The sequence below is a fragment of the Branchiostoma belcheri genome, unplaced genomic scaffold (genome assembly GCF_001625305.1).
Source record: "Branchiostoma belcheri isolate BF01 breed outbred unplaced genomic scaffold, Haploidv18h27 scaffold136, whole genome shotgun sequence".
NCBI lineage: Eukaryota > Metazoa > Chordata > Leptocardii > Amphioxiformes > Branchiostomatidae > Branchiostoma > Branchiostoma belcheri.
In genome coordinates, this window is record NW_017802780.1 from 464,936 (window position 1) to 479,739 (window position 14,804).

At 37.6% G+C, this 14,804-nt stretch overlaps 1 protein-coding gene across 1 annotated transcript in view; it reads right to left on the reverse strand.

Annotated features, from left to right (window-relative positions):
• The window catches only part of LOC109464302, a 69,036-nt gene extending 54,555 nt beyond the window's left edge, over positions 1-14,481 (reverse strand). The window contains exons 1-12 of the mRNA XM_019761255.1: positions 14,421-14,481; positions 13,385-13,459; positions 13,044-13,120; positions 12,481-12,628; positions 11,840-11,920; positions 11,331-11,461; positions 10,729-10,888; positions 10,464-10,495; positions 9,979-10,344; positions 9,327-9,452; positions 8,692-8,860; positions 7,713-8,147 (exon numbers count right to left, since the gene is read on the reverse strand). Of these exons, the coding sequence (XP_019616814.1) occupies positions 7,713-8,147; positions 8,692-8,860; positions 9,327-9,452; positions 9,979-10,344; positions 10,464-10,495; positions 10,729-10,888; positions 11,331-11,461; positions 11,840-11,920; positions 12,481-12,628; positions 13,044-13,120; positions 13,385-13,459; positions 14,421-14,481 (1,861 nt within the window). The remainder of the gene's footprint in view (positions 1-7,712; positions 8,148-8,691; positions 8,861-9,326; positions 9,453-9,978; positions 10,345-10,463; positions 10,496-10,728; positions 10,889-11,330; positions 11,462-11,839; positions 11,921-12,480; positions 12,629-13,043; positions 13,121-13,384; positions 13,460-14,420) is intronic.
• Between the last annotated feature and the right edge of the window lie 323 nt (positions 14,482-14,804).

Here is a 14,804-nt window from a genome sequence, read left to right on the forward strand (position 1 = left end):
TCGAGCCGAATCATGTTCGATATGACGTCATTCGAATCGAATCGTATTCGATATGACGTGAATCGAACCGAACGTTCGTTCGATCTGGGGTCACCCGCGGTCATGTACAGTAAACCCGCGCCTCCAAGTCCGTTTTTACATGAATACCGCCTAACAGTAAAAAAAAGCAACCTTTTAACAAATATAAACTGATTTTGGAATAGTACATCTATGCCCTGTTTTATAGTGGATATGTAACATGTAACGAAAAGCTACTGTCGTTATCGTGTGTGACCTTGGAGATCGTAATTGTTGTTTACGGGGATATAAGTTACCCCCTGCACTTACTCACATGGCCTGACATGCGTGCAAACATGGTATTTAAACCGCAACAAAAAACAAATTCAATTTACCTCAAAAACGTTTTAAATTGTAGGCAAGACAAAAATCTCGATCTGTGTCGGACGGATTTTTAAAGATGGCGGCATTCTAGAATTATTGGTCTTGGAAGTTGAAAAAACGCATTTTTTTTTGCGAATTTTTCGACCTTAGCAACACTTTAACTTTGAAATAAAGAAAACTGTCCGACTCAAATCTTAATTTTGTTATACTGTTCTCTAAAATGCAAAAAATTGGGATTTTCTGTGAGATTTGGGGTCGGTTTAAATCAGTAGTTTGGTTATTGACGTCTTTTGTTCTAGAATAAGTATTCAACGCGTTGAGAGTGATTCCACGCACATTTAAGCATTGTAATAAAAACAACAACATTTGAGGTATATGCAGAGCTGATTTTATCACATTTGGACAAGATATAACCCGTGAAATTGTTTCATTATTGTTTAAGAAAAGGTTTACCGTTGAGACTTGCTCCACGGAAGCCGCGCGTAGAACCCCTGTAACCCCCTTCCGTGGAATTGGAAATTTTACCCTACGAATTGACCGCCCTGAACATTGCAAAGTAAGCCAGAAGTGTACTTGAAGTTGTACTTGGTATGCTTAGAGATAGAAAACCGAAAAATTTTCATACTGACTAATGATGTAAAAATTCTAGAAATGTAGTCACCACGAGTTGCTTTACTTTTTTTAATTTCAGTGGGTTTATGTTGAAATAAAATGATTTGTAAACGTTTTGAAATTCAAAAGTATGAATTTTTAGCATATGTAACTTTGAACACAAGATCTACATGTTGTATTTTCCTAATTTTATGGAAGCATAAATGCAGAATATTCACATTTCACCCGCCATACGGTGAGGGATGGGCATACTGTTTTAACTCACGCTCCTCCGCAGCGTCCGCTAGCGCGCTATAATTAAATCCACATCTGGGCGCGCGGCGGGGTCCCCAGAGCAACACAGTGCGGAGGCATTAGCGTGTATTTGTGTCCTGGGGCCGAGAACGCATTTTGCGCAAAGCATGCTGGGTAGCAGAGTGAACTGTCCTGGGGACGAGAGTTTGTGGCGCGAGAATGCCAAAACCCCCTCCGTGGCTAAGTTCCTTCCGCGACTAACTCCCTTCTGGGCAAATGTAGAGGGATAACGGTACACCCTCATAGCGTCACCAAATGAGGTACTTTGTAAAGGTCCGTTTCATTTGGTATATATTACCATTGTGACAGCATTTTATACCCCAAAATAGGAATCTTGCGTCTTGTTTTAGGTCCCGATAGTAGAAAGAATGCAGTGTACATGTATTCAGATGGCCGCCGTGTAACGTTACGTACTAGCGAGCGCGCACGACAATACCGCCAGAGTAGAGTAGGTTATCCTAACCCTTTAGAAAGCGCAAAGAAAACAAAAACGACAGATTTGCATTAAAGAAAGTTTATTTTCCATAGCCTGGGCTAAGCCACGATCTATAACCTACGGCTTCTCCACGGGCGCTGGGGACGAGCGTGGTTTTAACTTCTGTTTTGTTGTTTTAATGGGTCATACTATCCTTTCGTTTTTTTGAGCCTTCGATTATTTTTGAAATACTTAAATGTAACAACGAAAGTCCTAAATAAATACACAGCTTATAGGGGACCGTGACTTTGTATGGGGGTAACTTGACTGTATGGAAAGTGTTGGCATTTGTTATGATTTTATCACTTACTTTATTTTGCACGCACAGTTAGTCTGTTAGAAGTGTTGGTTATTCCTATCAGTTTCAAATTATGCACTCAAATTCTGTTATGGAACTTGCAATGGCCATCTGCATTAAAAATAAAAAAAATAAAAATTGGCGATCATGTGTCAATCTTATATTACTGTGATAAAGTTGACTGGGCTGAAATTTGTTATTTTATGTTAAACTTGATACAGTAACTGTAGTTTATGAATAATCTATTTCTGCATTAAACTTTTTTTGGCCACAGCAAGTAAATTTTATGGATGACATCCTCCGCAGACTCCAAATCTAATGCGAGCGGGCGAAAAAAACAAGGTGGGCCGAAAAGAACAAGGTTCCTACAATGTAAAATTTTGACTCAATCATTGTACAAATGGTTTTGATTCAGTAGGAACATCACATCCAGCATCACATATCACTGCATCAAAGTAAGAAACAAAACATTGAATCAGAGCCATTTCTTGTCTCCTCTCTTCCTAGTTATCTGCCATCCACCTTCCGGCATGACAACAGACACCTTTGCCCATTTTCGGCATGTTGACCACTGTCAGAAGGCAACAAAATTTCTTTTTTTTTTCAAAAATCGGGCGAAAATTAATGCGCGCGCGGATGTCATCCATAAAATTCCTTGCTGTGGCCTTACTATTTATTCAAAGCCCTATGTCTTTCTTTTATAAACTTTATTGTAATGATCATCTGGTCACCCGCAGCTTATATATGCAATCATATGACGACTTATTGTGTCCATTATTGTTTTTTTATATTAATGTGAAGGTGAACAGTGTAACTTGGGACATGTCATTTTACTTTGATAAGAGATAGGTGTCTGTTTTGATGAAGACCTGATGCAGTAAGTACTCGTCCTTTTCTTTGAGCATATCTCACGAAGACACTTTTTATATCTCAAGAGGGATGGGGTTATGTAGCTTATCTTTCACTCCTTTGTAATGTTGGCATATTTAATGAACTTTACAATTTCTTTTTTTTCTTTACCCATACACACAAAATCACCCTCTCACACTGACGATAAATAAGGACAAAAACAGAAAACTTTGGTTGCAAGTTTTATTATAAGTGTTTATGAATGTCGGTGACAAGATGTTTTTATATCAGATGTTACATATAAAAGATATGGTTTTGTTGAGTAACAACGACGGCGACGACACGATATTTCTTTCTCACATTGCTTTTTACCCATTATTTGTTTCAAGATAACAGTACAATTAGAAACTACCAGACATTATGTAGAGTACCAATACTCAGTTACCAGCCGTTAGTATACTGGCGGCCATTACATTGGTAGTTTACATACATTGGTTAGCTTTTACATTGCCGGCTTAGTAAAGGCTAACCTATCCATGTGCATCTATATGTACCTTCTTGTTAAGGAAGACATAAGTTCTGGAATTTCTGACATACATGATGTTTCTGTTTTGAAGTAGGGTACCAGCTGGTCACGTACATGCAGTGATGTTAAACATCTCAATTAACGGTGTTGTTAAGTGCTGCTTTTACATCAGCATTTAATTAATGTTAAGGACGTTGTATTCTTAACATACACATGTACAAGTTCTTATCTTCTGTTATCCTGAAGCAGTAACAAATCCCACAGTTAGGAACGACATTCAAAGTAACTTAGATCACTGGTCAGTTCAAATTTGGGAACTTCAAGCCTGTTTCTTAATTTGAATGGCTCAGATTAAAATTCTTTGCTTGAACTGTGCTGAAAAAATTGTATATATTTAGAAAGAGAGGTTGAATCATATATAGTGTGGTGAATTTGACGGTTTGAGGAATTTGAGGGAAAAATAATGCTACATTCCCAAATTTCAATGGACCATATGCTAGGATGTTTTCTTGTTAATATCAAACTCTCCTGGTCAAGTATTGACTTTTTTAAATTGATCGTTGTGCAGTGTACATTTAGATGGAAAAATGTAAACTCAAAGATGTAACAGCACATAGTTGCCTTTTTTATGACTAACAAAGGGATGGTAAAAAATCAGGCCACGCCAATTTAAGAGGTTGTTTCTTGGGCCAAATGTTTTCAAGTTTTTGTTGAAAACGCCACATGCAAAAAAAAAAAAAACACACAACTTATTCAGTTATTGGTTCATTCGTTCCTGGGCTTACTTTTTTCCAAGTTTCTGTTCTAATTTTTGTTTGTTAGATGAGAGTTTTGGCTTTGAATTTGGATTTGCCCATTGCAAAGTTAAATGAATGTGGCTTTAGGAGAGTTTGTACTAGCTTTGCACTTGCAACCATTTAAGAAAAGCATTATAAGCAGAAAGTCACACAGATTAATACACCTATAGACACCAGCAATGTTAAAAAAAGGGTTGAGCTGTCTTTCAAACAGTATCAAATTTCACCTACCAAATGTTCTACCAACTGTTCGGGCCTCTATAGATATTCTATGTATAACACAGAACACCAGACAAAGTCGGAATGCTTAGTTGAAAATTTGGGAAGGGGTACCCGGGTAGACTGTGATTGTGTTTTTAAGACATACCCCAAACCTTAACCATCTTATGAAGAAAAGCCAAATCATGCATGTAAAACAAAAAGAATTATCATTCTAATAGAAAATTTCTTTTAAAGATTTGAAGAGATTTGCCTATACTTGACTTAAAGAGATTTAAGAACATCAAAATGTAGTAAGAAAACCTGAATATAAGAAATGAGAATATGTTAGATCTTGACCACCTTCTCGGAAGAAAGAAAGAAAGAAAGAAAGAAAGAAAGAAAGAAAGAAAGAAAGAAAGAAAGAAAGAAAGAAAGAAAGAAAGGCAGAAAGTAAGAAAGAAAGAAAGAAAGAAAAGAAAAAAAAAAAAAAGAAAAGTGTACTTCTACCCACACAAAAAATGCACCAGCATGCTAAACCGTGCAGTCCAAAGTCCAGATTTTCACATCATCAACAATGGATGGACCTTTTTTTTTTACTTCGTGCGGTTTTTTTTCGTAGTAAATCTCCTGGGCCAGGTGCCACCTTCACTATGTAACATAGGATTAGTTTCAGAAAATCTGCAGGAACTAATCCTGTTGCTCCTAATTGTTTTTTTAGGTTGGACTTTATTGTTCAATTAGTTAGAAAAAACAAGATAAGATCTAGTCATTTAGCCAATACAGTATAGGAATTTTTTTTCTGCTATCAGTTATCAGTTTTATGGTTATTTTGATCAATGTGCCAAATGACCCATCAATGTATAATATGATACAAAAATCCAAGCAGACTTCTTCTTTTATCTAAAATTATAGATATCTGGGTAGGAGTTAAACAGTGGGGACTGAACCTGGACTGCCCAGTGGGTCATTTTAAAAACCACCTTCACCAAGACTTAAGGAAGTGAAAGAAAGAACAAAAGAAAAAACAAAAGAGGATGAAAAAAGTGTACTATCACCCACATTAGAATATTCTATCTCAGGTTTAACAATGAATTCCAAAGTCCAGATTTTCACATCAGCAACTTATTTTTTTCTTACTTCATGTTGTCTGGGTGTAGTGAATCTCTTGGATCTGGTGATTCGTTTTAGAAAATTTGTATGAAATAATCTTGTTGCTCCTTATTACTAATTTAGGTTGTTTATTGTTTAATTAGTAAAACAAAAACATAGTTTCAGAATTTTTAGTTCCTTTTGATGTTATCAGTTAATCCCCATGGGCAATTTAATCAATGCGCAAAATTATCCATCAATGCAGTCTGGTATGATGCAATAAAGTCCCAGCAATTTTTCAACTAAAAAGTGTAGATGTCTAATAGGCTAAAGACCCAAACAATTGGGCCGGGGCCTGAACACTCTAGTTGTAATTTTTTTCTTTAAACAATGCTTAGAAAATCTGCTCGAAAAAGTCTGCAAGGGGTCCGGGGGTTACCTAAACACACCTCTAGGATCTCAGATGGGCCGTTTTCAAACAATGCTTGCAAATCCTACCTGATTCTGAATCTACAAAGGGTCAGGGGGTTACCTAAACACACCCCTAGGATCTCAGGTGGGCGGTTTTCAAACAATGCTTGCAAATTCTACCTGCTTCTGACTCTACAAAGGGAGAGTGGGTTACCTGAACACACGCCAAATCAAGCGGGCCACACAAAAATTGCTTAAAAACCTACACGGATCAGCCTGGAGCTGATATGGGGATGTCTTTATACAAACGGGATGGCCGGGTGCCATCCCGTTTTAAAAAGGCATCCCCATACTAGCTCAGTACCTAGGAGTATCAGTAGCCCCACTGCATATCGTAAGGTACCCAGCCTATTTGCTTTGCAAAAATTCTTTAGAACAAAGGCTAAAGAGTTTCCTGAACACACTCTCGAGGATCTCAAAATGAGCAATGACTTCAGTCTGATCAGCCTTTGTAAAGTTTTAGTACAAAGACTAGAGAGTTTCCTAAACACACTCTCCAGGATCTCAAAATGGACTGTGACTTCAGTCTGATTAGCCTTTGTAAAGTTTTAGTACAAAGACTGGAGAGTTTTCTGAACACACTCTCCAGGATCTCAAAATGGACAGTGACTTCAGTCTGATCAGCCTTTGTAAAAGTTCTTTAGTACAAAGGCTGGAGAGTTTCCTGAACACACTCTCCAGGATCTCAAAATGGACAGTGACTTCAGTCTGATCAGCCTTTGTAAAGTTTTAGTACAAAGGCTGGAGAGTTTCCTGAACACACTCTCCAGGATCTCAAAAGGAACTCAAATGTATGTTTAACTGCATAAGTAAACCGCACATGTTTATAGAGGATAATGGTAAAGATTATATGTAATGATATTGTCCTAATCAAGCATATAGAGTGTTTTTTTAATGATATCAGATAGAGTTTCAAATCTGGCTTGGCCTACAGCGGGGGGCTCCATAGAGGAAGAAGATTTTCTTTTTCATAGTAGTTAGATTGAGTTGTTTTGTTCTAACCCCAAAACAAACAAAATCGATGGAATAGGGAAATTTATAGAATTTGTAGCAAACGGTTATGGAAAAGTAGTCTTATCCTTTCCTTTTCTGTATCAAAAATAGAAGGCAAGGAAGGGGTGCCATATTATGTAAACATTTATTATTAGAAAGGCACAACTTAGAATCGAAATGATTAATTTTGCAGATTTTGTTAACGAAAGTACACGGGTATTGATAGAGTAAGTGGATAAGACATTGTACATTACAAAAACTGATATACCAGTTAGGTCGCAAGCAAAGTTATAGCACCATTTCCTCTGGGCGATTCACCATATTGTCAGGAACTGGTCTGGTCAGTATAATCCTGTCATAATGAAAAAGTGGTTATTAGTGGAAGTGCGGTCAAACACAAATGAAACAAAATGCCATATTCTAATAAATAATATGCATTTCTGTATTTATTTATTTAAATTATCTTTTTTAATTATATTTTAGCTTTACAGTTTTCACCTCAAGAATAAACAAGAATTAGTCATTGAACTAGTGGTCGATTTGACCAAGGATCTTGATTTGACATAATTCGATTAAAGCGATTTCCAAGTTCTTTGGATTTCATTCATCGGGTATAGTTACTGATACTTTAGAAATTTATCACAGTGGAACTGGAAATTGATTATCAAACGATTCTGCTTGCCTCAATATATGATACAAAACAAGTTGTTATATTTGTACACTCACCGTTTGGGGTCCGCTCACAGATGAAGTACCTTGTATCGCCACATTTGGCATCGTTCCAATTACTGTTTCTCCAGTGTGTCCTAAAATACTCTACACAATCTTCAGGATTGTTGTACTGACCCAACCAATTTTTCCCCCCGTTATTTGGCTCAACTGGTGACCAGTAATTGAAAGACCCAAGAGACGTGCCATCAGGCCATTTCCATTGGCCTTCGCTCTCCCTGTCATTCAGTCCGAACCAAAAGCCCCATGAGGAGCTTTTAGCATTTTTCAACTGGATCAGGAAACTGTTAGTACTGCTGTCTTTTGGCATTGCAAGATTTCCTCCTGCTCCCTGGCTTCGGCAGTAGGCAGATGCATCGACCCAGTTTTTCGAAATGCTGAATGCTTTGTAGCACTTCCTGTTCTTACGTTGATAGTTGTCGCTGCATGTACCTAAATCGGAGCATATTAAAGTTTGTTACAAAGCAATTACATTTTACCTTACAGTGCCAATGATTGTTGAAGCCACAATCTCTAAAGATGCTGCAAGTAAAATACATGCAGCAACATGTAGACTATACAGTAAATGTGATTTTACTTCAGCTTTACCCAGTGGTGGCTTTTATCAGTAGCTGCCTGTTGTTCAGCAGTGCAATCGGAATCAGGGCATGTTAGATGTTGATATTAATAGTTCATCATGTGCATGGCTGTTGACACTACAATCTCTTTTATTGTAGTATACGTTAGCAGAAGAAGCTTTGCAGAGAATGTCTTTAAAAGGAGTGTATGTCCAACCTTCTAAACATAGCAGTTACAACAAAGATCTCGAAAAACAGGGGCAAGATTTAACATAATGGGTTTTTGCATGTCTAGTTTATTACTAATAAACACACTATTATAGCATCGTGTTTTATGGGAAATATTTTGTAGCAATAACAAGAATTCAAGTTTAAGATTCGAATTCATAATACAAGCCTAATGTCATTATCTAACTTACCATAATCGACATATTGTTGCAGGCTTTGTTTCACGTCGTTGAGCTTCGTTTTCCCCTCTTGTACCACCGCTTGAATATCACCTTTACGCCCCTTGATACACAGAGCTGTAATCCATGCAGAGTACCCACCTCCGATCAGTCCGTAGACCTGCGCAACTTTCAGTCGCATCTGTATGTGAAAATTAACATGCATTTACTATCATTTGTGGACAAGGTCCAAACCATCAGTTGGCTTTAAAATTATAATATTTGTAAATTGGCATTTATGGACAAGGTCCAAACCTTCAAAGCCAGCTATTAATTCGCTGTGAGCTATCGGCCATATGTATGAGAGAAATTACCCTTCCTGGTGTATATCCTAAGAACCCAGAAGAGTTATTAGTGAGTGGGTTTGAAATTGCAGAATAGAATACCACATAGAGGTCTGCCACATGTAGCAATATTACTTAGTATGATAAATGCAAAACGTGTACTTTAAAGGACCTGGTCATTTACAGCTAGGCCAGTTATGAATAAAAACAAAGGAAAAAACAAAGGAATATATACCTTTACGTTTACAGTACGTCTTTGAACTGTACATGTGCAAATTGTAGATCAAATCAAAGTAGTAATTGAAAAAGGAACAATATACATACCTTTACCATATCCTGTTCCAGGTCTCCTGCTTGTTCATTTAGTTGTTGACGATATATTTCGAATAGAGATTTTCCTCCAAACAGTGATGAATGCGGTTGTACCATGTCTAACAGATTGAACAATACCTGTAAGACAATTAACGAAAGAGTTAGTAAGACAAGAGTTAAAGCAAACATACTACTGATAACACTGAGTTTCCATCTTCATTGCACTTTGCACGGATAGCCCCGTCATTTTACATATACGTATTGATTTCCAAACCTTCTCTCACATTGACCATACGTCACGTCAACATCATACGTTTAATGACGTTTGAAGACATGCTCAAATGTGGTATTAGTAAAATATAAATTGAAGTCAACCATCTTTAAGCTTTATCTATAATATGGTACATGTATGCGTATTAATACATCTAAAATGCTTGGTATTCAGCAGTAGTCTCTAAGTGTATCTTTCAGTGCAACACATTTAGATAAGGCGATATAATCTTAGGTAACACTTTAATTACAACACAGTAATTACAAGACAGGGACTGGGGCGTTCGTTTCACAACCTTGCAATAACTGACAGAAAAATCAAACATGGTCCAGAACCATGGATTCCCATTACGTGCATCACCGCTCCTCGTTATATGATAAAATGTGTACCTACATTTCTGATTCCATCTGAATCATGGCTGAGGACGCTGTCTGCCCAGCCTTGCAGCTCGCTGCCAACATACTGGCCGTTACTGGCCCGGATACTGGCAAGAGTGTCCAGCACGTTCCTCAGTCGCAGTTCGTCTCTGGCATACAAGATAACTTGTTGTAGGTACTCTTGTCCTAGCTTTAGGTCACTGACGAGTTGTGTCAAGCCGTCTATCTTCCCGTCCAGCTCACGGATCTGATCTTGTATTTCGTTCAGCTGTGCGGTCGTTTGTGCAGCCTCGTAGCGGTCCAACGCGAATCCGACTACGCCAACAACGTCTGAGAACACGGCAAAGGCTGCCAAAGCCGTCGCAGCCGTTATAAGTTCCCGCTAGAAACAAAAAAGCACGACGTCACGTAACGATTTAATCAGCAAGACTTATGAGAAAGAGATCAATACATGGCCCAAAAATTAAGAAAAGTGCACCATTTCAGTATTAGATTGATCACCTTTTCACGTCCAGTCACCTCAAGAGCTGATCCTGAAATGCAACAGACAGGGAATTGCCGTTTGTACATCATGTAGATGAAGTCAGTCGTTGGTTGCTATTGGGAGTTGATGTTCCCCAAAACACCAAGCAACATTATATGCTTCATGCATTTTAAGCAATTATACAGCTGGAGTGTCTATTTTCAGTGAGAAAGACAGTAGATCAGAAAGGAGAAAATAAGATTAATAAATGTGGGATACAAAAACAACCTGAACTAATGTTACCTGTTATGTCTCTTTTAACTGAATCAACTTCACAAGTCCAGAGGCGGTTGGAGTCAGGTTTAATCTGAGAACCAGGAAGACAGACAACAGGATAGCAGAAGCGGCTTGATCCTCCACAGATGCAGTTGTCGTGATCAGATGAGCCCCACTGTTCTCCTGGCTGTAAGAAAACATTTAATTTTACTCTTTTAGCAAAAAAATTTTTAAAAAATCTTACTTTGTCTGGATAGCATTGATACTGTTGATTTTGCGATTTAATGTAGCAAATATAATACAACATGTAGCAAATATAATGCAAATTCAGCACGCGGGTCAAGACTTATATATCTTAATCCTACTATTTACTGCTTGCCATTTTCCTTTGATGTTTTTAATCACCTGGCGAACTCGGAACTAAGAGATCCCAAGTTCAAGTCCTGACATGCCACCGATATTGTGCCCTTGGGGAAGGCACTTTACACTACTTTCCTCACTTAACTCAAGTGAAAATGAGTAGTCCTGTTCTGTATTCGTCCTCAGCGTTAGTGGCGGCATAGAATACGTTGATATAACTTGAGCATGTTGTCACCATGTCTAGTCCGAAATGTTGGCATAAAAATTACCTGGTGGCCTTTACAACCTTTGTTTCTGACAAGTCCGTCGTCAGCTACCCTGCGAAGGTCGAGAGCATTTTCGTCTGCAACAGCACGAGTCTCTGCATTATCCGCTATCTCAGGCTCAAGAGCATCTTCTTCTGTGACATTAGTGATATTAGAAGTTACCAAACAATTACCAATGGGTCCTTTGCAGATCCAAAACGTAAAGTGAAACCTCTTATAGGTCAAATTTGGCCAGAAGGATTTGAATTTGCAACATGTTTATTAGTCAATGTTTTATCTGTTGAATGCAACAATGGAAGCCCCTGTGTTTTCATAAGTACATATTTTACAGATAGTGGCAGGGCTGCACATTTTTTTCCAGATGAAAGAGATACTAGCAACAAAGGGACAGGCAGTGAATTTTACCGAACTCTAGGGCTTTTTTTAAACTGATTTAAACCCCCTACAAGCGAGATTTAATGTTTGAATCTTTGCTAGATGTGGATAATCTTAAGAAAACTTATAAAATTTACCCTGCAGTATCTGAAGAAGGCTCTCCTCCAGCATGCTCGAGTTTACGCCGTTCTTATTGTCGTCAGCTACAGTATCGTCAGCTAACACGGTGTGGAGACAATGAGGACAAATTCTAGTTGGCTGACATATAGTTTTGCAATTCATGTACTTAAATGTAAGGCTAAGCTACACGTTTATTGGATATACTATAGAAAAGTCAACCAAAAAGGTATGAATTATTATTTAAACCTCATCAAGAGCATCACTAAGAATGCTTGTAGAATAATCCACTGATACCCAAATAAAGTTTCAAATCAATTAATACCATTATTCCACAGGTTAAGAGGTTTGGTTTACAAAGGCAACTATGTCTCAGATTGTTACAGTTCATGTGTTTCCGTTTTACTTAGACTTGTGCGGTTTATCCAAGGCAGGTTTGTACATTCCACTCCTTAAACTAATTATACTATGCACATGGATGACTGGATGATTTTCCATGTAATTACTATACCTTTTGGAAACAATTACTATTATGTAATGATATATGATATGCTCCACAACTCGGCACGTGTCTTGTATTGTCTCTCACAAGACCAAGCTACGAGTAGAAGTTGGTTGGATTTGACCAGAAGCGACACAATCCAATCCTACACAACATTACCTGTTGAAAAGCCGCCTGGACAGTCCCAGAGACCATTGGAGTCACGGGCGATCTCGCAACCAGGAAGGCAGTCAACGTGATAGCAGACACGATATGGTCCTTGGCAGTTACAGTTGTCATGATCAGATGTACCCCACTCGTCTCCCTCCTGTAAAGAATAATGGCTATTTCAGCAATCCAATACAATCTGGATAAATCTATTTTCGGAACAACCAACCGTTAACAAATTATAATGGTTGCTTTCGGATAGTTGCAAGGATATAGCAACACAATATACTACCTAAATAAGATAAAAAGACAATTACTAAGATGGAGAAAAGCTAAATGGCAGCAAACTGGCTACTGAATCTTTTGCAGAATTCTACAGTACATGTAGTTCGTGCCTGAGGTGAAGAGCTGGTAAGTATTATAACCTTTAAAATAAGGTGTTTATTCACCGAAATGCTGCTTGCCACTAACAAAAAAACATAATTATAAAAGATCAGGCAGACTCAACGTTAAACACATCTTTTAGAATATATCTAGCGCATTGTATTTTTTAATGGACACATGTTTCACATTACCTGATGGCCTTCACAACCTTTCTTCTTGATAAGTCCTTCATCATCCATCTCGGAGACGGCAGCGTTTTCCTTCTCTTCTGCAACAGTAAGTAAGGGTCTCTAGATTACCTGCTACCCAATGGTCAAGAGCATCTTCGTTTCATAGTATTGACTATTGTAAATGCTGATTTCAATGCCAACATATTTAAAACACAATTTTAATTGTTTTTTAAAACATAATTTCAAAACTACATTAGAAATACATACGTTATTTCAGCTCTTTTTAACATAACTTCAAACAGGAGGAATTCATTACTGAGGCTTTCATATGGGATGCAAAAAAGAACTGTCATGATAACTACCTGCGAGTTTATGGAGATCAGAAAGGATATCCTCCACACTCACCACCACCTGTTGCCTGTCCACGGCAGCAGCTGCTGGAAGGACAATTATTGATATCTTGCTATTTCAAGGGTTTTTATGCAAATCAAATTGACTGTGTGTCTTAGCATCACCATTATAATGCTTGTTCTATTTAGTGTTTCTTGTCCCATCGCGCTTTTTTTAAGCAATCCTGAAGTCATGTTGTTGCTTTCCTGAAATCCAGATTGTAGCCATGTATAGTAGGCTGTTGGTGAACATTTTTTTCTCTCTTTTTGGTGTATTAGTTATATAATTTGGTGAATGTGTAACTTCTTTGAATTATAGTTTCTAACGTTTTTGGCTTTTGTTAAGGACAAACTGTTTTCGACGGTACTACTTTTTGCAACAAACAGCTTTAAAATTGGATTCTTGTCAAGAGAATTTTTCAAATATCCCCCATTTACGGGAAATGGATGCTGTTGCCATTAACTTAAGATCATCATCATCATTTATTTCGAAGCCTATTAGCCCTGCAAGGCTAATCATTTAATGATCAAACATTAAAATTACATAATTACATAATCACATACATGGAAAATACAGTGAATACATATAAAAGACATAAATATATCAAAACATCAACAATGAACACACAAATCAATATTAACAAATTTAAAAACTATGACTTGAGGCTCATGTGACACTGTTTACGATAGCTTTTACACCTGAATAGGTTACTCAGTCTCTTAACGTGATGCGGTAGATCATTCAACAGCAACGATAATTGACAGTTGTTTTATTGAGAAATATCCTTGGCATTCATTGTCATACAATTCGCAACGTTCTATAGGATCAAAAATTAAGCTTCATAACAAGAAAAATCATCCATTGCGCTTATTGTTATATCTTTTCAGAGTCTCTACCATGTTGGACCTATCGGAACGACGCTGAAAGTTTTGTAACACTTAACAACAGAAAGAAGACTGTTATTTCTCTCTATTGATATTAGAGATGTATAGAGTGTATGAAACTTGCCTGAGCAGGTAGCTGGAAGGAGAAGCGCACATCCAAGCAAGATGGCACCGAGAACCCTCATGGTGGCTCTTCTCTCTAAAACAGAGCATAACAATTGTGAATAACACTGCTTGTCAGCGTTTTATGTGACTTTCTTTGACTTCCGAGCCTTTTATCATTCATGGTAGAGCCTCAGCTACACATTGTATTTATCTCTTTTTTTTAAATTCAAAACACAATTTCAGTCGAAACCCGTTATAAGTACTTTCACACGTGATAACAGCTGTATCAAGCATATCGCATTATTTCGCAACAAAAAGAAAGGTATAGATCCTCTCTAGTGATTCTTCTTCTAGTGAATTAATGAGATAAGGGGTCGCTAGCTCATTAATTCCCTAGATAGAA